At 47.5% G+C, this 19,299-nt stretch overlaps 1 protein-coding gene across 1 annotated transcript; it reads right to left on the bottom strand.

The window, feature by feature from the left end:
- Positions 1 to 480: 480 nt before the first annotated feature.
- On the bottom strand, positions 481 to 17,410 carry SLC7A14 (solute carrier family 7 member 14). Its single transcript, XM_014887050.2, has 7 exons — positions 17,005 to 17,410; positions 11,786 to 12,022; positions 10,796 to 11,013; positions 8,748 to 8,894; positions 7,630 to 7,838; positions 6,221 to 7,098; positions 481 to 4,428 (listed from the first exon to the last, which is right to left on the bottom strand). Exons 1-7 carry the CDS (start codon positions 17,306 to 17,308, stop codon positions 4,106 to 4,108), a joined length of 2,316 nt encoding a protein of 771 aa, XP_014742536.1. The 5' UTR covers positions 17,309 to 17,410; the 3' UTR covers positions 481 to 4,105.
- Positions 17,411 to 19,299: the final 1,889 nt, after the last annotated feature.

The following is a 19,299-nucleotide window of genomic DNA, read 5'->3' as shown; positions in this document are numbered from 1 at the left end:
GGGGACAGTGCTGTGACACCCCAGTTCCCCCAAGGAAAGGTGAGTGCCAGCAGAGGGGATGACACTGGTGCACCCCAGGCCTTTGCACTGCAGTAGTCAACCTGTGGTCATTTGCTTTAGGTTTTTTTCCTTCTTTTTTTTTATTGTGTAAACATATAACCATTTTCTCTCACAACACTGCAAGTAAATAACAAAGTCAACCCACTGAAATGGATCTTCTAAAATGGAATTTTTGAATCACTTAAAGCAAGATTTTGTAAATCTTTAGCTTCAGTTTAGCACTGAAAACATATCAGAACTTCAGGTACTGATTGGCTTAACAAAATTTATATGGGATTTTTTTTATTATTACTTTTTGGTTTAGTCTTTAACTTAAAAGATTTACTTTACTATGGAAACTAATTCTAAGACACTTTTGTCTCTGGCTTTCTTTACAAATCCCTTAGTTCCTCTTTGATTTTTAAATGTAAAGGCACACAATAAAGCTTTATGCATTTATTAAAATATACAGATTTTGGTAAATTTAGATTTTTTTTCTTAGTATCTTGATTATATATATGTATTATATGTATAGTTGTCAACAACACAGTCATTTGAAAATAAAAATCACTCCATAACATATCTGCATATTTTTTTTCTTTCTCATGACACACTACAAGACCCCATTGTACAATGCACCAATGGGCTTCTGGAAACCACAAAAACAAAAAAGATGGATAGAACAAACTGCTTTTAACAAATACACCAACTTCATACCAGAACTGCAGAGAATTATTACACCAGAAAGTACCACCTGCAAAAAAAAAGCAAGATATACATCAGAAAGACTGAACAAAATGAAGTGAAGGTCATTTACAAGCTGAATTTACAACATCCCATGTTGTTGGGGTGTGATTTTGCTGCTGTGGAGGATGCTGGAGTGCTGGGCCTTGGACCAAGGGGTCGTGACCGAGTGGAGTGAATTTGTGGAGGGGCTGAGACCTTACAGAGTCGGCCTGGAAGATTTGAGGTATTTATGCTCCATCTGTACCATGCATTTGGTGCCTCGGGGCTTGTGCCCCGTGGAGGGCAGGCAGGCACGGAGGGGCTTTGTGCCTCTCAGCAGAGGTGGGAGCGGGATGGTCCCGCTCTGCCACGTCCTCCCGACGGCTCAGGGATGTGAGAACCTCCCTCAGGGCACCCAGGGAAAGGCTGGAGTTGGGCTTACAGCAAAACAAGCACTTGCACCTCTTCCCAGCCCCCTGGCCCGCAGTGCCCAGAGGCGATGGACACACCTGGACATTTTGCCTTCTCAGCCTTTGCTCACTGAAGAGCCCAGTGCTGCTACGAGAGGCAGCATGTGACTTCCCAGAGGCTGAACCCGCACGTGTCCCAGGAACTGCCACCTGGGACAGGGAGCAGGGGTCCTGTAAACCAGCCCATGGCCCCTGGCAAACCCCCAGGAGTGGCTTGGTCACCTTCTCCTTAAACACCTCTGTTGGGTGGGATGTGTGGGCTCTGTTGGCTCAGGAGGAGGGTACAGCTCCCACAGTGAGGGCTGGCAGCAGCTCAAACACATCCGAAGTGCTGTGGCATCAAATGTTGCTCCCTGGTGGTCCAGAATGGGGCACAGCCATCCTGCCCCAGCACTTCCCCAGGAAGGGGAAGGAGGATGGGTGAATGGGACTGAGGGCAGCCAAATGGCTGCTCAGATTCAACGGAGAAGTTCCTACAGACACCAAAGATCAAGGGGTCAAGCCCTTGCCAAATTATACAGCATAACTAGAGCAGACGTGACGACAGACACTGGTACTGGTAACTGCTCCTTAGCAAGAGATTAAGGCTGCAAGAAGAACGGGCTTCAACTCAACAGGGTGCTTGGGCATGAGTTTGTGGCTCAGCAGATGCCCAAATACCATGTGGAAGCAGGACAAAAATGACTGCCTTGGATATGGTATAGTACAAGAGCTGGTAGGAAAATAGCATCAGTCTTTCTCCCTGAAAACATAAAGCCAGACCTGCGAGGTGCCATCTCTCTTGGGTATCTCTAAGGCATCAAGGAGGAGAGCAGCCAAGCATGGGTGAGCAGTGGCCATCACAGGAGGAGCTCAGCACCACCACAGAGGTTTCCCGAGCTGGCCCGTGCGTGGTTCACATTGCAACAGCTTTTCAGTGGGATACACTCAGGATTTCTGCTTGTAGAAGTGTGGTAGGGGTGGATAGCAGGAGCTGATGCCAGAGCAAAGCTTACAGGTCCTTTAGCCAATTCCTCACTCCCACCCTGAAGCTGCTGCAGAGGCCAAACTTCCCTTGGCTTGCCCGGAGCACTCCAAGTTAAGATCTGCAGAACTAGATGGTCTTCTCAACTGGAAAAAGGACTGTAGTTTGTCACTGTTTGGGACAGGAGCTGGATGGAAACTTTTTCAGCCCCAGGCAGAGAGTCTCCATCAAGCCCTTGCATCCCAGGAATGATGGGGAAGGGCACAGGTCCTGGCACCTGTGCTTGCCCACAGAGGGTGCCAGGCAGGTGTTTTGGGAGCCTGAGCCTCATCCAGTGAACCAAAGCATTAATGGTTCTCAATATCCAGAAGGATATTTCCATATTGGAAATCCTGCCTCCGTTGATGTGAAATTGTCCCCTGGGATGCCAGCAGCAGCCCACGGCACTGGGGGTTGGTCTGGGCTGCACTGGAGCCCCTGGGATGGATCCATCTGCAGCCTTCGGCAGCTGGGGGAGGATGGGAGCTGCTGTCTGATGGGTTTTAGTTACTATTTATTCAGAAAGATGTTCCTCCTCCACAGTGTTTTACACAAAGCTCCACACCTGGACCTGTTGATAATCACTGGCCAAACCCGTCACTGCTGACTGATGATTCTCACTGGCAGCAGGGGGTCTGATGGCACTTCTGGGGGCCATGGCCATGTTCAGGGGCTTTAACATCCACCTGCTGACCACCTCTGCCCTGCGAGCCACCAGCTCTGTTTGGTTTCAGACTGAAATATGGACACTTACGGAATGAGCAGCATTTCAGTGGTTTTCATACAGCACCCGCCAAGCCAAGCCAAAACCAGAGAGTATTGTACAAGGTGCAGACGGCAGTAGGGAGACAGATTTCAGCCCCCAAGCCCTCTCCATTTGCTAGCCATGGCCTAGCCCCACCGAGATGTGGCTGACCCATGGACGCTGTTGTTTTGTGAGGGCACGGGTGGGTGTCTGGAGCACTGAGGGCACAGTGAGCACTGGAAGGTGCCCAGCACGATGAGGGAATGACAGCACAGTCATTTTTATAAAAGACACAAGGTGGTGAAAGCAGTGCCCAGCCTCAGACTGGTGATGCTCAGAGGAATGTGTGTACATTTGTACAAAGGGGGTTGAGTCAAGAATGGGTCACAGCTCACACTGTGACCAGGAATGGGATCAGGCTCCCAGCCACAGATTTGGGGTGTTGGGCCATGCCAGGAATTAAAGGTTGGACTGAGACATGGACTAATTTTGAATCACAATATTGGGGTTTGGGGTGTGGGGATAGACATGGGGGAAGCACTGCTCTGTGCAGCGTGCCAGAACTGGCCATGAAAACACTGTGTGATGGAACCAATTATGCATCTCTGGGCTACTCCCAGGGAAGAGTGTGTCCATCTCCATTTTGCACCTGCCCACCTCTCTGTGCCTCTAGCTCAGCTATCACTTCTAAGTGGTTCAAAGGAAAAAAAACACACATGCCAAGAAAGTACCAAAAACTTTAGAGTGACATTCCACTGCTGCGGCCATCGGGTGGATATCCCCCAGGGACAATTTGACTTGTCCTGTCATGCGTCTCCTTCCACCACTCAACACCCTCCTAGTTTGGCACATCTCCCACTCCACTGCCTGCACTGGTGCAGCTGGTGCTGGGAGATCAGCCGGTGCTGGGGGATAAGCCAGCATTCACCAGAGCGAGACCCGACTGGTGGAGCTGGGACAGGCCACGGGTGGTTTTGGTTCGGGGTCAACGGCAATCGCAGGGCACGTCCCAGAGGTGAGCAGGGTGGTGGTGTAGGACCCGGGAATGATGAGACAGGATGGGGGAGCCACGGAGACCCTTCCTCATCGCCTGGGCAGTGTGGTGCCCCGCTGCCTGTCCTGCTACTCGGGCGAGTAGTCCAACTCGTCATTGGCGATCAGAGCATCCGACGGCGGTTTGTGCCGGCCTTTGCTTTTCGACCTGCTACTTGTCCGATGGCTTTCCTTGGTGCCCGCCATTTGCTGGTACGAGAAGCTCTTGTCCTCAGAAGGACCCCAGGCCGGGTAGCTCTCGCCCTCGGGGGCGAAGGAGAAGCCGTCGTCCACAGAGAAGGGGTCGACGTCCACGTCGTAGCGCTGGTAGGTGCTCTGGTGCAGGGCCTCCTCCCGGGCGCTGATCTCCAGCGTGCTGTTCCACATCCCGTAGCCAAAGTAGATGAGCAGACCTGGGGTGGGCAAGAGAGAGAGGGTTGGACCCTATTGAAAGGGGTTATCTTCTTCTGCCTTCACTCAGAGTTAGGACTAAAACAGGAAGGAGATGGATTTCTCGTTCGGACTTGGTTGTTTATTAAATCTTATCTAAAGTACAGAGAGTTTTTTAGTACTTTTAGCTATTAATCTAAAAGTGAGAAAATTGAGGTGAATATAGCTAGTTACAAGGTCTTTTAAAGCCTAACTATCCAATTAAGAGCTAACATCTATATTATTTATACTTTTGACCCAATAACCAAACATCTGTGACCCACACTGCAGGATTTTTTATCCAAACAAAAACTATTACCTAAAATCATGAAGAAGAAAGAACAAGAAGGAAAAAAGAGACAATGCCCAAGAATGTCCATCTTGTCCTATACCTATTACTATATTCTAAAACCCCAAATTCAAAACCCTTCACTATGTTAAATTACACACTTCTATTCTAACTACACACCCGTGATTCTAACTCCATCACTCAAATTTGGAAGCCTTCTCCAAGGTATCAAGTCAAAAACAGTGGTCCCCTGGGGGTCAGTGTCAAAAAACACAGAAAGTTCAAAACTCCCAGGCTTCTGGGTTCCAACAGAACCTGAACTACCCACCAGTCCAACTAACCCTACCCAATGTCATCTTCCTGCACAAATGCTTTCACTGGCAGCAGATATATCCAGAGATCTGATTTCCAGTGGATCATGGGATTAACCTACCCCAGACATCTGCACAGAGAAATCCAGACTGCACATGCTGGGCACTAGCCATGGGGTACTGATGTGAGGTTAAATCAGGACCACATATCTCTGCCAGAAAAACCAGTGTGATGTCCCATCCCCAACAGCCATGGATGGGCTGGTGGAGCTCATCACACCTAATGCAGTGGTTTAATTGACTCATTGCCACTGCTGGCACCTCAAGAGGTATTAGTTATACCCACAGGGCAAAGCGCTTAATTACAGCAGATTAAATTGATGCTTTGGACTCATCTTTTCTTCCAGGTAGAAGGAATTTCCCTATATTTTCAGCTTCACATATTGCCTTCAGGGGCCTAAAAAGCACTGAGAATCTCTTCTCCAGACCAAAAATTCAGATGGCAGCTCCTGCCCAATGGCTCGGCTTGGAGGAGCTATGAGAGCTGCTTTATTTCTCTTTGGTTTGTGGAGTAAGTGGGTTAGAATGTAAAGCACTATGGATATGCTGGGCTCTTGGTTATGTGTCAGAAAGCCTAAATTTGGGGGAAAAAAAGAGTCCACAACAGAGTCTGTGATTCCTAAAATGCCCCTACCCCAAAGTTAAGAACTTGGGCTAAAAGGAGATACAGTCTACAGATCTGATTTCCCCAGGGCTTCTGGGATTGGGCAGCTCTGGGCTTTGGAAAAACAGTACTGAAATACTGGTGTGGGCTGCTGAAGAGCTCATGTGGGTGACATAGCAAGAAATCAGGCTGATTTCTGTACAAAACCTGCCTGCGAGGCAATTGCCAGAGCCCGCCTACTTTGCATCAAAAAAGCCATCAAAATAGTCACCTTTGCATGGAGTTATTCTCTTCCATGAAACTGATGTTTTCTGGAGGTGTAATTTTCCATTTAGCTGTGGTTCGGGGGCTGGATAAAATGAGATTTCTAAAAACTTCAGGATGGCAGGTGAGAAGGACTGGGTATGTCCCAGGCATCAGCCTGTGCACTCTAATTAGGGAAGTTGTTATTATCAACACCCTTCCAAAAAAGTGTCAGTGAAAAAATGAAAATAAAAGAATCTGGGACTCACCCACAAAACACCAGACAGCAAATCGGATCCATGTGACTGTGGAGAGCTTCAGCATGAGATAGATATTCACCAGCATGGCAAAGGCAGGGACGAAGGGCAGACATGGGGCCATGTAGGGCAGCTTCTTGGGGTTTTCTGGCTGCTGCAAGATCACAAACACCAGCACAGCGATGAGCAGGACCATCAGCACGACCAGGAGGACAGCCCACCAGCTCTGCTCAGAGATGTAGTCTGACCCGAAAATGATGAAGGAGCAGAAGATGAACATCAGGACAAAGAGCAGGAGCACACAGGTGGTGACCGTGTGGCCGGTGGCTGCTGTCGGGCGATCCATTTTACCCGGCAGCCCGAGGTGGATCCGCATTGTGTAGTACCGGGGGCCGATCAGCTTCTTCAGCTTGATGAGATAGATGTTCTCAGACTCATCTGCCTCTATCCCCGAGGTCATGTCGACAGTGCCATAGTTGGGGTGATTGACATTGTAGGCGGATTTATCGGATTTCCCAATCAGCATCTCATTATCTCCTAGTGACGGCAGATTTTTTGCCCCGCACGTGTTGGTCGGTGGGCCAGAGAACTCCTCTCCTTCACTCCCAGGGGAGCAAGCTTCCTTCTCACAGTCGGCCAGGATGCCCTCCTTCTTCTTGGTGTGCTCCTCGGAGAGGAATTTGACGAAGCCATCGATGTCGCTCTCGGGCTGGTACCGCAGGAGCAGGACGCAGACGGACACCAGCGTGTAGGCGAGCAGGGTGCCAATGGACATCATTTCAATCAGGTCCCGCAGGCTGACCAGCAAGGAGAGCAGAGCTGCCAGGAACCCGGACACAATACAAGCCACGACAGGGGTTTCCGTGTAAGAGCTGACGTGGGACAAAAACCTGGAGTGCACAACAGTCACAGAAAGTTAAAATCACAGAAGTTCCCTGTTGCAACAACCCTTCCCTGGTTGCAGAGGACAGTTTCAGGGATCCCTTCAGTTCTTGCTGCTTTTTGTAACTTTGATTCCAGGTGGGGTCTGGCAACACTGCTGAAATTGAATCTGGAGTTGGATCTGGGTCTGACCAACTCTTCAATGAGCTCTTGGATACTTGCAAATAAGTACCCAGATTTCATCCGTATGAACTGCTCTCCTTTGCAAGTAGCTCTTGAATTAAACACTCATCCTCATATAATCAGAATTTCTAGTACCAGCACCAAATGAGAAACTGTAGGGTAGACTACTCCTGATATTTTCCCTCCAGGATATTGCTTTGTCTTGTGCCCCATTCTGCACCCACCATGCCTGTGTGTGCCCATTGCTCCCTGTAGTGATAGCACTGTTGGGGTGTTGGGACCCCCAAACCCACCAGCACAATTTCCCCTCAGATCCCACGAGGCCAAAAATAAATTCCAGCATGGGCATAACTGACCTGAAGAGCAGCCCATCACCAGCCATGGCATAAATGACTCTGGGCATTGGGAAGAGGGAGCCCAGCAAGCTGACAGTGAGGCCAGCCACGGACCCAATGGCAACGATGAACTTGGCTGCATAGAAGCCGTGGACCACGAACATTTCCATCAGTGGGGACTCGGTGTCAATGGCATCGTAGGGCACCATCAGTGTGAGGATCATGCTCACCTGGGCAAGGAGAGAGGAGCAGGACAGGGGTGTCAGCATCAGCACTGGGGGTTGCTGAGGATCCTCAGGATGTAAAATGGTGGAGTTAGGTCTGTTTGCACTTTGCTGTAGGGTGGCTAATCCAGAAAACTGTGGGGTCTCTGCTACCCAAAGGCAAGAAGGGGATGCTTGAACCTTGCTGTAGGGGGGATGCAGGAGTCAAGTGGGACTGGTGAGACTGGTGAGGCTAGTGGGACTGGCAGGGTTAGTAACACTCACTTTGGCTGCATTCTTGTGTGGGAGATAATGCTGAGGCAGACCCCAAATCCAGATTACATTGCTTGGAGCAACACTCTGGCCCTATTTGAGTCAAAGAATTTGTTTTCATGAGAACCCCACTTCCATGCAGGAGAGATAGTAGGTGAGTTTCTTTGAAATTAAAAGAATGGTGTTTTTCCTCCTTCATAAGTAATTTTTGCTCTTTTGCAAGGGAAATCTCTGAGTACAAGCATGCTTTTACAGGGGTGCAGAGAAGTGCAATCTCACACAGCCATCCCTGCCTATCCTTCCCCTCACTTGGATTCTCTCCCATATCTCCAGCAGAGGCAGTGCTGTTTTTTCCAGAAACACAGAGAAAGGACGCTGCAATGCTGCTGCTCCTTCTTTGCTTCTCTCCTGGGTGCAAAAAATAGCTGTGGTTGGAGACGAAAAAGAAACTGCCTGCCACCACATCCCTGCAGCTGGCAGAGAGGTCTTGTCAGGTGACAGGAGCCTGGGGACAGATGGAGAGGAGCCTTGGCAGGCACTGTGCAGGTGCCCAGAAGGGACTCATATGGTACAGATATATATATATATATATATATATATATATATATGTATATGCATACATACATATTTATCTACATTCACACCTGTGTAGGGACTACTTACAGACACATAAGCTGTCAGGCACGTGACGAGCGAGGCTGTGATGGCATAGGGGATGGAGGTGTTGGGATTCTTTGCCTCTTCTCCCGTGGTAGCAATGATGTCAAAGCCAATGAAGGCATAGAAACAGGTCGCAGCCCCCTTGAGCACCTGTGGGGAGGATCAAACATCTGGGTGTCAGGAGGGAGAGCGGCACCCAGCCAGGAAGAGAGAGCTGAGGAAAAATGGAGCAGCCCTGTTGTGCCTTGTCTGAGCTAAAGGGTGAGTGGCCACAGGGCAGGGGATGTACATGTAGCTCTGGGGACTGACCCTGGGAGCACTTCTTATCCACCAATCTGATCTGGGGAAAAGATTTCAATCTGTGACCTGAGCCATTAGAGGCATCTGCAGCTCACCCTGCAAACCTGCACCCACGCAGTGCCTGAATCTGCTGGGAGATCCTGCCAGTGACAGAGGAGACAATCAACCAATTTCAATTTGCTTTCACAATCCTCCACCCCAAATCCGTTTTTATTAGTAAGGATCTGGAACATGTTTACACGTTCTGCCTTAGCAAGATGTCTCATGTGGCAACAAGATCCGCTTGCAGAGGAAGCAGGAGAGAGCAGCCGCTGTCAGATGTGAGCCGCTTCCCAAACAACCTCTGTTTTGTTTGGAAGCTGCAGACAGGTTAGGAGCACACATCAGAGCACTTGGATGAGGAATTATTTGTACTGTTTGGTTATTTTTTTTTTAAATGTGGTTTAAAAAATATACAGTATTAACGAGGACATTTATAAGAAAGGAACGCTGGAGCAGGGCAAAGACTGCCTGGCTGTGAGTGAGCTGATCTGGAGCTGTGAAACCCTTGCATCTTGCTGGGTACCACCTGTCCTTCACACCTCTGTCATCTCAGCTGTCTAGTGATTCTGCACACAATAAAACTCACCTCTTTCAGGGACTGTCTGTAATTATCCTTTTTAAGTATGCCCTATGCTCCTGGGGATCTCACATGTGTGCTTGGTGGTGGATTTACTTTTACAAACAACTTGTGAGACAATGAACCAGCTGAAAAGGATGAGATCGCTTTATTGAGTTTTTTGAGTTTTGGGTATGCATCTGTCTTTTAAAACTACATTTTGTGTGTGTATGCCAAGAGGTATTTGGTGCATTGAATTGGAGCAAAACAGGCATTTTCTATTTTCTCTTTTTCACTCCTATTGTATGGTACAACAATCTAAGCACAACCCGAAGGTAGATACGACCTCTGTTCTCAAATGAGCCTCAGTGCTTTTCCCCTCGTTCTCTGGCAAAGAGGCATTGATTTACTGGAGGAAGGTGCAGGGACTCTATGGCAGTTTGGGACACTTTCAATAATCAAGATTCTTGGTTTACTTTACTTTCTTGCTTATTTTTCTGCACAAAACCCCAATGGAGTGAGCAGTGTAAATCTGAGAAATTATCTTGGGTTTAGGCCAGCTAAGATATTTTCAGACTCTGTTCATCCTTGGATAAAAACCAGTGCAAGCAAGCTAAAAAAGCCAAATATGTCCAAATTCTCAGTAAGCTTTGAGGGAACATCCATAAAATAAGTACTGGCAGGTGGCATTATGAAGTGCTCAAAACAAATGCTTGAGAACATTGTTGTTGAAAACCAGCCAACAAAAGTATCTCCCCGCTCCACAGAGGCTGAGCCAGCCCTCTGGAGTGCCCTGTCTCAGATAGTCACAGCATTTTGCTCCATTGCCAAATTAGTGGCATTTCCTTGGGGATACTTTCATGTGGAGTTTGGCTCTGCAGAAGGACATTTTGGAAAAGTTCTGGGCTTATGCTAAGAGGAGTTAGAAGATAAGGGCAAAGCATTGCTGTACTCATTGGGTTTGGTGGAAAGAACAGGTCTGGACCCAAGCCTGCACTCCTGGGATTTGGAGGTCCCTGGCCTAAGCATAGATGGTTTTAGTAGGGCTGGGATCTGGAGGGTGCAGCAGAATTGGGGTGTGCACACCATGAGCAAAGCTGAGTGTGTGGCAGCACTTAGGTGTTGTGTGTCCCTCCGTGCACCCAGGACTTACCCCTGGCCATCCAAAAGGCAGGAATTGCCCTTCAGCCCAGTTGTCACTTTTGATGTAGAACAGACCAGCAATCATGATGAAGATCCAAACTGCCAAGTTAATGACATTGAGCACGTTGTTCAGTCCCACCGAGTTCTTCACCCCCATGGCCACAATGATGGTGACAATGACAGCAATGACCAGAGCAAGAAGGTCAGGATATGACTCCTCTCCTTTCCCTAGGTGAGAGAGAAGAGTTGTGTTACTCTCCATCCACAGAATATCCAGGAATCCTGTGGGAGAGTTTTAAACACTTCTCAGACCTTGAAGTTCCGCAGAATTCTTTGGTCTCATTGCAAAAGTGGTCCCCAGAGGCGCATGCCTCCACTAGCTAAAGTTGTTTAATTAAGGTGATAAATCTTGATGTCTCAAGACACCGTTTGAATTTTTGGGAGAGCAGCAAACCAATGACTGTGTCCCAGTTTGCATAATGTGTATCTGCCAAGTATTCATTAAAAATCAATCAGCCATAAAGTTTTTATGACACAGGTACAGGACAGCTGGTTGGTTTGCTTACTGGTAGGATTCATGGAACTCAAAACAGTTCCAGTTGCTGGAACTACTGGTCATACAGGACCACCACAGCCTCCAGTACCTACCAGTACAGCAGACACCAGCTTCTGCTCTCTAACAAAATTCTGTGTGTGCCCCAAGGGGACCAAGCAGAGTTTTTGCACTGAGTGAAGTGTTTCTGTGCTGCCCTCGCCCTCTGACTCTCGACTATTTCTGTGCATGTATTCTAAATGCCAGCTGATCCCAAAGGGGCTCAAAGTATCACGTATCCCATCCCCTTCAATCCTGCCTGTGCGCCAGGCTGCTGAGGCAAACTACCAGATCCAGACAGACGGTAAATAATGAATGAAGCCTAATATCCATGTCTGACTTCTGACGAGCTTCCAATTACTTTTCAGGCCCTAATTACTGGAGGCATCTCTGCACAGCAGGACGCACCCAGGCCGTTGAGCGTGCCGACGCTGTTGATCATCCAGCGGCTGATGGTGTGGTTGGCCAGCGAGTCGAACATGCTGCTGAGGGCGCTGGCACCCGCGGCCGTCCCGATCAGGTACTCCAGGATGAGGTTCCAGCCGATGAAGAACGCCACAAACTCCCCCACGGTCACGTAGCTGTAGGTGTAGGCAGAGCCTGTGGTCTTGGGGACCCGCACGCCGAACTCAGCGTAGCAAACGCCTGTGCGGAAAAACGGGGAGCGGCGTAAGGAAAACATGGTGGAGAAATGGAAAAAGTGAAACCGCCTTGGCGCCACCTTTCTGGAGGTGCTAGGAGGTGTCAGGATGGCAGTCAACCTCAGGAACACAGACATATCACATGGTGACCCTCCTTCCCCGGTTTCTTGGCTTAAAAACCAGAAACATTTCCACTAAAATCAAGTTGTGATGGGTTTTTCTTTTTGAGAAGACACAGTTCAAACCAGCCAGACGTTTACATGGGATCCTGGACCAGTGCTGCACAGCCTCATCCCAGAGGAAGATGCCACAGGAGGGCTCACAGAAGGCTACTCCCTCTCCCTGCACCAAACTTCCAATCTCCAAACACTCATCCTGCATTATTGCTCTGCAGATCCAGGCATGAGCACTGTCCTGATCATCCCTGCCCTTGTTCATACCCAGGCAAGAGGAGTTTGACGATGTCTCACATAGAGAACATGACTTATTTTAACACTTAAAAAATAATATATTTAAGTCTCTTAAAGAATATTTGCAAAACTAACTGTGCAGAAGAAGAAAAGAAAAGCAAAAAGAAATATTTAACTGTAAACTTTCAGGAGGAGAATTAATCAGACTTTAATATTTTCTGAATTCCTTGTGTGCTTACTATGTCAGGATAATTTTTAATAAAAACCTGACCCTGACACGTTGATGCATTAAAACAACCATTAGCTTTTTTTTAAAAGGAATGGATGTACTCAGTTTCAAATTCCCCAAATATTATTCAGTACAAGTGCTGGAAGGGTCCTGAATGTTTAACACTGATTAAGCCCCTGCCCCAAAGACCCCAGTAAAGTTCATATGGCTAAATTGGTAAAGGCTGTTACTACCATTGAGTAAACACATAGTAATTATTGAGCTCTCTATCAACCGATATTCTCCATTTAGAAGATAATAATTGCTTCAAATTTGCAATCAGTTTAGTATAGAGAGGGGAATGAATAATTTATAAAAATTCTATGAGGTGGCTGCTCTTACTTTAAATGCCGTTTTTACGCTGTACAAACACAGAGTTGTTGAATCTCTTGAGCTGAATTTGGTGGTGCTTCTTTTCCTGCTTTTGGAGGATTTTTATATTCCATTCACTGTTTAACTTGAATGTGAGTTGCTTTGCAATGGGACTCTTCAAAACTTGATTTCTGTAAATCAGCCCAACAGGAGCCACAAGACGTTTCCATCATCCATCCAGCCCTACTGACAGTCATTATTCAGAGCTGATGAAAAATGCATGCACTTGGCAAAGGTACGGTGTTCACAGATAACTACAGGCCTGAATGATTTATGAAACTGGTGCTCTGATGGAGACAAGCATCTAGTTTCTCTCTTTGATGGCCTTAAAAACATATATATATATACTCTTTCTTGTAAGCAGCTCTTGTTTTAGTCAATGACAAGATAATGATTGAAGACGGTGGTTATCGATACACAACAATAATGCCAAAGAAATGAATATGTATAAAATGTTGGAGTTTTTGATTATTCCACTAGGATCCCAAAATAGAAGAGCAGTTTTTCACTATGGGTTGGGTACAGCAATAGGTTGAGACCATCAGCATTAGGTGTCAGCATGTATCGCACACACACACATGTATAATATATACTAATGTCTGCTGCATTTGCACTGCATTATTTTTACTATTGTCATTGTTGTAATTATTATTATTATTATTGTTAATAACAATAATAATAATAATTTTTTTAACAATCTAACTGCACAATAAACCTGTATTACTCAGTTACTCCTTGGCAGCTCAAGCTATTCAGCACTTTGTTCCCCTGAATCCAGATGGATGCAGCTCTCCCAGTGCTCCTGCACAGCCAGCCCAGCTCTGGGACTGAGAGAGAGGCTGGGTACATCCTCCCTGTAACAAGTGTTTCATCTGGAGACAGATTTATCTTCTTCCCCCCAGTCAAGAGTGTTTGCAATTTCTGAAGAAAACAAGGCAATACAGTGGTTTTTTGAAAGATCAAACATTCTACAGAGGACCATTTCTTTTCCTTAAATATCTGCTACATTTGTGCAATTGGTGTGACAGTCATTACACTGCTGTAATTATACAGTTATTGACATTGTTCAGCAGGACATAAACACAGCTGAGTGGTCTTGGTCCTTCCAAGATCCCATCCACAGAACAGCCACTGGGCAGCACAACTGGTGGCATGAGGAACTGGTGGTTTTGGTGTGCTGGCAATAGTGGTGGGTGTGATGTGAATGCTGACCCTGCCACTGATACTTGGCACAAGGCTACACAGGAGCCATGAGAGATCCCACAGGGCACTGGCATGATGGCAGTGATGTTTCAGGTGAAAAATAACTTCTGAGAGGGGCCTTTCAGCTGCTCTGGAGGTAACTCCAAATGATTCATGCTACCACACAAGAAATCCAGAGGGACCATCTTTCATCAACCAAGAGTGGCCAACTTATTGAGGAAGGCACATTCTTTTCATCAAGCCACTAAGCCTGTCCATTGCATTTCATGATCACCATGTGCTGATATATAAAAGGCAGCTCCATAAAGAAAGCTCCCACAGAACATGGACTCCCATCTCTCCAGCTCCACCCAGGCAGCTGCAGGTGCAGCCCCTCAGCCCAGCCCTCATCCTGCAGCCAGGCAGAACCTGAGGCACATGCTCAGCTCCCCCTGCTCCATCGTGCACCCTTTCTGCTGCTGATCCTGTCCCTGTACTAGTATCAGGCAAGAGTGTGGCACTGCTCCAAACAAGGTTATTGCTTTGGGAGAGAAGATCAATAAAGGGACAAGAATTGGCTGGTGGAAAAGGCTGTGGAGGGGGTAATGGGGTTGGGTGAGATGCTAACTGCTGATTTTTGCTAAGGAGGGGTTGTGGATAAGCAGGCATGAAAGTGGGGAATGCTGGCAGTCACAGGTGATGGCAGGAGCCTGCAATGCACTAGAGGCTTTGTAGAGGGAAGCTGGGCAAGCATTTCTACTTGAGAGATGAATGAAAGGCCTTCTAGTGACAATAAAGGAGATTGATGGAATTTATCAGTTTAATCAATTATAGTGTGTTTGTAAGTACCCTGATGGGGTATGTGTTGCTTAAAACTATGGAAGGCACAAATAGAATTTGTTGAATAGATGAAATTGGAAAAGTCCCTTTCTGAAACCAGGCTTAATAGTACAAAGAGGCTTCCCTATGCAGGCCTTCCCTATGGCTGTCTCTCAGGGAAGCCAGATGACTTTCTGGATGGTTTTGGTTTGTTTGCTTTTTGTTTGTTTGTTTGTTTAAAATCCAAAACCTTTCTGGGCTCCCTTTTACAAGCAGTGGGTTTTGGCTTAGTGATCTGCGATGGACAAAGCAAAAGTTCCTTAAAATCTGTTTATGCACACTGCCCAATCTCAGTATCTGGCACACCCGGCATGACCACTATGGGAGAGCTGGAATCACATTCCCAAGGAGTTCAACAGCCTGTCCAGCTCCTGAATTCTTACTTGGTTTCACTTGCCAAAAAAGCGTTGCTGTTACAAACAACAGCAGCGTTAACGATGAAGCGAGGAAGCAGCCAAGGAGACTATCAAAACACTGCATCCCTCACCAAACACTTTCCCAGGGCTACAAAAGCAAGGGGAGATGAAAGCAGATCAGGCTCCTGTGGGCAAAGGCGGGAGGAGCTCCTGCTGTGGGGCAAGGCTCATGTCTGGGGTGAAAATCCCCTTTTGGAGGACAGAGTGTTTTTGTTAGCAGAGACCCACCCAAACTCCGTTTGCTCTTGGTTTGCACCACGGCCAACAAAACCTTTGCAGAGGAGAGAAAGCAGGCAGTGGGAAAGGAGAGACACAGATGCTATCTACTGCCTTAGATGAAAAACAGGCATTTTGGTTCACTTGTTGTGTTGGGAGATCAGATAAGCATTGGATCTCATTGCAAGCTCTGGGTTCTTGCTGTGGACTTTGGAAAGAACCTGAGGCTCATCCTTGGGCTGTTCCAGGGTTGTGCCTCTGGGCTGCAGGGATATCAGGGGTTCAAACTCCCACTCACTTTGGTGGGATCTCCATGGAGCAGCACTGCAAATTCCAGGAAAAGACCGTGATGTGCTTCCACCTCCCATGTCAAAAATCCAGAGTTTTGAAAAGCTGATCTGGGACACTTTGTTGTGTTGGCTCTTCCTGTCTTCTATCAGAGCCCTTTGCCATTTGCTCAGGTTTCCTTATCCAGCCCACAGACAAAAGCTAGATGCCAGACTGACACAGCATGCAAAGTCCTCTGAGCAGAGAGAGCAGGAACATCACATCATCGTGTTATCACTGATCTGGAAAGGACAAATGCCAGCAGTACTGGCTTCATGTAGAAACTGCAGATCGAGCCATATGCTCAGCTGGGTTCCTATGGAGGAGATAGAATTCACCGTGTTTTCTCTAAAATACATCATTTCTCTTTCCCTGTACATTTGTTTGTTGTTTCTTTTTTTGTTTGGAAATTCAAAGACTGACCCTGCATGAATGGGAGCCAATGAAATCAACTCCAGAACTAACTGAGGAATTTTTAAACTGTTAACCATGTCAACAAAAGAAGCTGGTCCTGGTACTGTCCAAGCCACTGACATCCTTCCTGTTGGAACTGAGTTTCCCACAAGCTCTCGCTCCAGTGCTGTGGCTTGGCCACACTCTCAGCCTGGGACACACTCTGCAAAACTCTCAAATGTCTCAAAAATATTGCCCACAGGCTCCATCCTTGTAGAAGCCATTGGCAGCTCATCAGGATAATCGTGCTTGGGCTGCTGGCTCCCAGTACAAGGTTTGGTCTGACATTTGGGCAATGAGGAACAGTGCACGCCATGAGCTGTGTGAGACCTGTGGGAAATGGCTTTTAGTTGGTGAGGAAGATGCTACCTCCATGTAGCTTGTGGTGCTGAGCAGGTGTCCACCCATGAGCAGAGAGGATGCAGGACATGGCACATCGCCCAAAATCCCCCACAAAACTCACCTGACAAGATGGACGCGACGGCAGCGATGATGAAGGACACGATGACCCCGGGCCCCGCCATCTCCTTGGCCACCAGGCCGGACACCACGTACATGCCAGTGCCCACACAGCTCCCAACACCCAGGGAGATGAGGTCCAGGGTGGTGAGGACCTTGGCCAGCCGGGCGCCCTGGGTGGCCGCAGCCCCGGTGCCCTCCAGCATGGACTCCACGGGCTTGGTGCGCAGCACACGGGTGCGCAGGGCATGGCCAGCAGCTCCCCAGGGCACCCGCCGAGGGTCCAGCCGAGAGAAGAAGCCACTCATGGTGCTGGGCTGGGCAAAGGTGGGTCACAGGCAGTGGCAGCAGCACCCACTCAGGGCTGTGGCTGCGTCTCCATCCTGCGCTGGCAGCCCTGCGAGAGAGGGGAACAGAGTTATTGACTGAAACAGCAAAGAAAGAAGGAAGAGTCAAAAGCATCCCCTAAGTTGGTTTTTGCTGGGCTCTTCTGCTGGCGGAGCTTTGCTTTGACCAATGTTGCTGCTGTGGAGAAATCTCCCTTCTCCCCCCTTAGCTGTTTTGTACAGCAGTGATACACTGCCCTCCTTTGTGTTCACGTGGGTTCAGTCATTACTACAGTGCTGCAAACAGCAGGAACCTGATTCCCTCCAAATTCTCATTACGTGGCTTAATTGCTACCAAAAGTGATGATGGCTACATGTAACTGTGAGGGGCTGGTGGCCACCAGGGCACACTGGGCTCTGGTGGGGACAGAGTGTGTCTCCAAGCCTGGCAGCACTGCAGTTCCAGCAGCAAAAATCATGACCTTATCTTGGTTTTCTCTTTCTCTGTGCTTTTTTCATCCCCAGTCATATTTTCAAGAACAATTCAGCGACTGCCATTCCTCCCTCCCTCCCTTTCTGCTGTTCTTCATCAAACTGTGTAGTTCTCATAGTACCAGCAGCAGTGACTTCCAAGTGACACGTGATGACTTCTTCATTTTGAGCAAACCAAGAAGAATTGACAAGCTGCAAGCTAATACAAGGGAACAGGAAAAATAGTTTATTAGATATGAATTTTTACCTGGCAGCTTCTTTCCCATCAATACAGAAATATTTTTTATTTTAATTTCCTTAAAGACAAAGCAATTATTTTTTCCATCTTTATATCCAAAACAAATTACATTGTGTCCACAAGGCAGCCTTGTGTTGCTGAAGTTTATTAAATGAAATACAGCATTCATCTCATGTTTTCGTTGATCAGTGTTCAAATTGTGCTGATTTTTTACCTCAAGCAACCACAGGCTAAAAGGATGCATGTTCTAGCTAGGAATAATAATGAGAAATTGTTACTGCTCCTGAGCAAATGTGGATCTTTGGGTTGAAAATAAAACCTGAGTCTGGCTTTTGGGTTGCTCAATCAGTCAGCTGGTGGTGGGATGGGCTGGCTCACAGGTGAGGTTTTATTTTCTGGTTTAAAGGAAGGTTTGTGTTGAAGAGTGCAGCTGAGCCAGAGCTCAGTGGGTCTGCCCTAGACAGGATGAAGCAGACCTGTCCTCATAGAACCATGGAATTGTTTAGCTTTGGAAAGACCTCTGAGGCTATCAAGTCCCACCATTAACCCACATTCCCAATTGCCAAATCTCCACATCTGTTAAATACCCCCAAGGGTGGTGACTCCACCAATTCCCTGGGCAGCGTGTTCCAGTGCTTGACATCTCTTTCCATGAAGAAATGTTTCATAATATCCAATCTAAACCTCCTCTGGCACAACCTGAGGCCATTTCCTCTTGTCCTATCACTTGTTACTTGGGAGAAGAAACTGACTCCCACTTGGTTGCATCATCCTTTAGGTTGTAGAGATCAAAAAGGTCTCCCCAGAGCCTCCTTTTCTCCTCAGGGCAATGTGCTCCTGTCCTGGCACCTCCACAGTGGCTCTGCTTTGCCAGGAATGTCTTTTAGCCATGTGGAAAACAACAACTCTAAGAAAAACCACCCAAAATTCATCCTCCTTTTATTGAAATCATGGCACCTCTGGAATGTGGGCTGGAAAGGAGGTCTTACTGTACTTCCCACTTCCCACCCTTTATTTAATTATTTTTCTTGAAATTTGTGGCTTCTCTTAGTTGAATTTGAAGGACTTGGATTGCTATGTTAGAGTTTGCACTAAATTGACTTAAAATAGTTGAGAAGTTGGGTCTTCAGAAGAGGCAGGATGGTGTGGGATGAAGGCACCAAAGCTTCAGGCTGGTCCTTGGTGCCATTACCAAGTCATGCTCTGGCATGGGAAGACCTGTCCTGTGTCTTAAGGGGGATTG

This window comes from Sturnus vulgaris, chromosome 10 (assembly GCF_052056855.1).
Source record: "Sturnus vulgaris isolate bStuVul1 chromosome 10, bStuVul1.hap1, whole genome shotgun sequence".
Lineage (NCBI taxonomy): Eukaryota > Metazoa > Chordata > Aves > Passeriformes > Sturnidae > Sturnus > Sturnus vulgaris.
The sequence above is the reverse complement of the archived record's forward strand: the minus strand, read 5'-3'. Positions and strand labels throughout refer to the sequence as shown.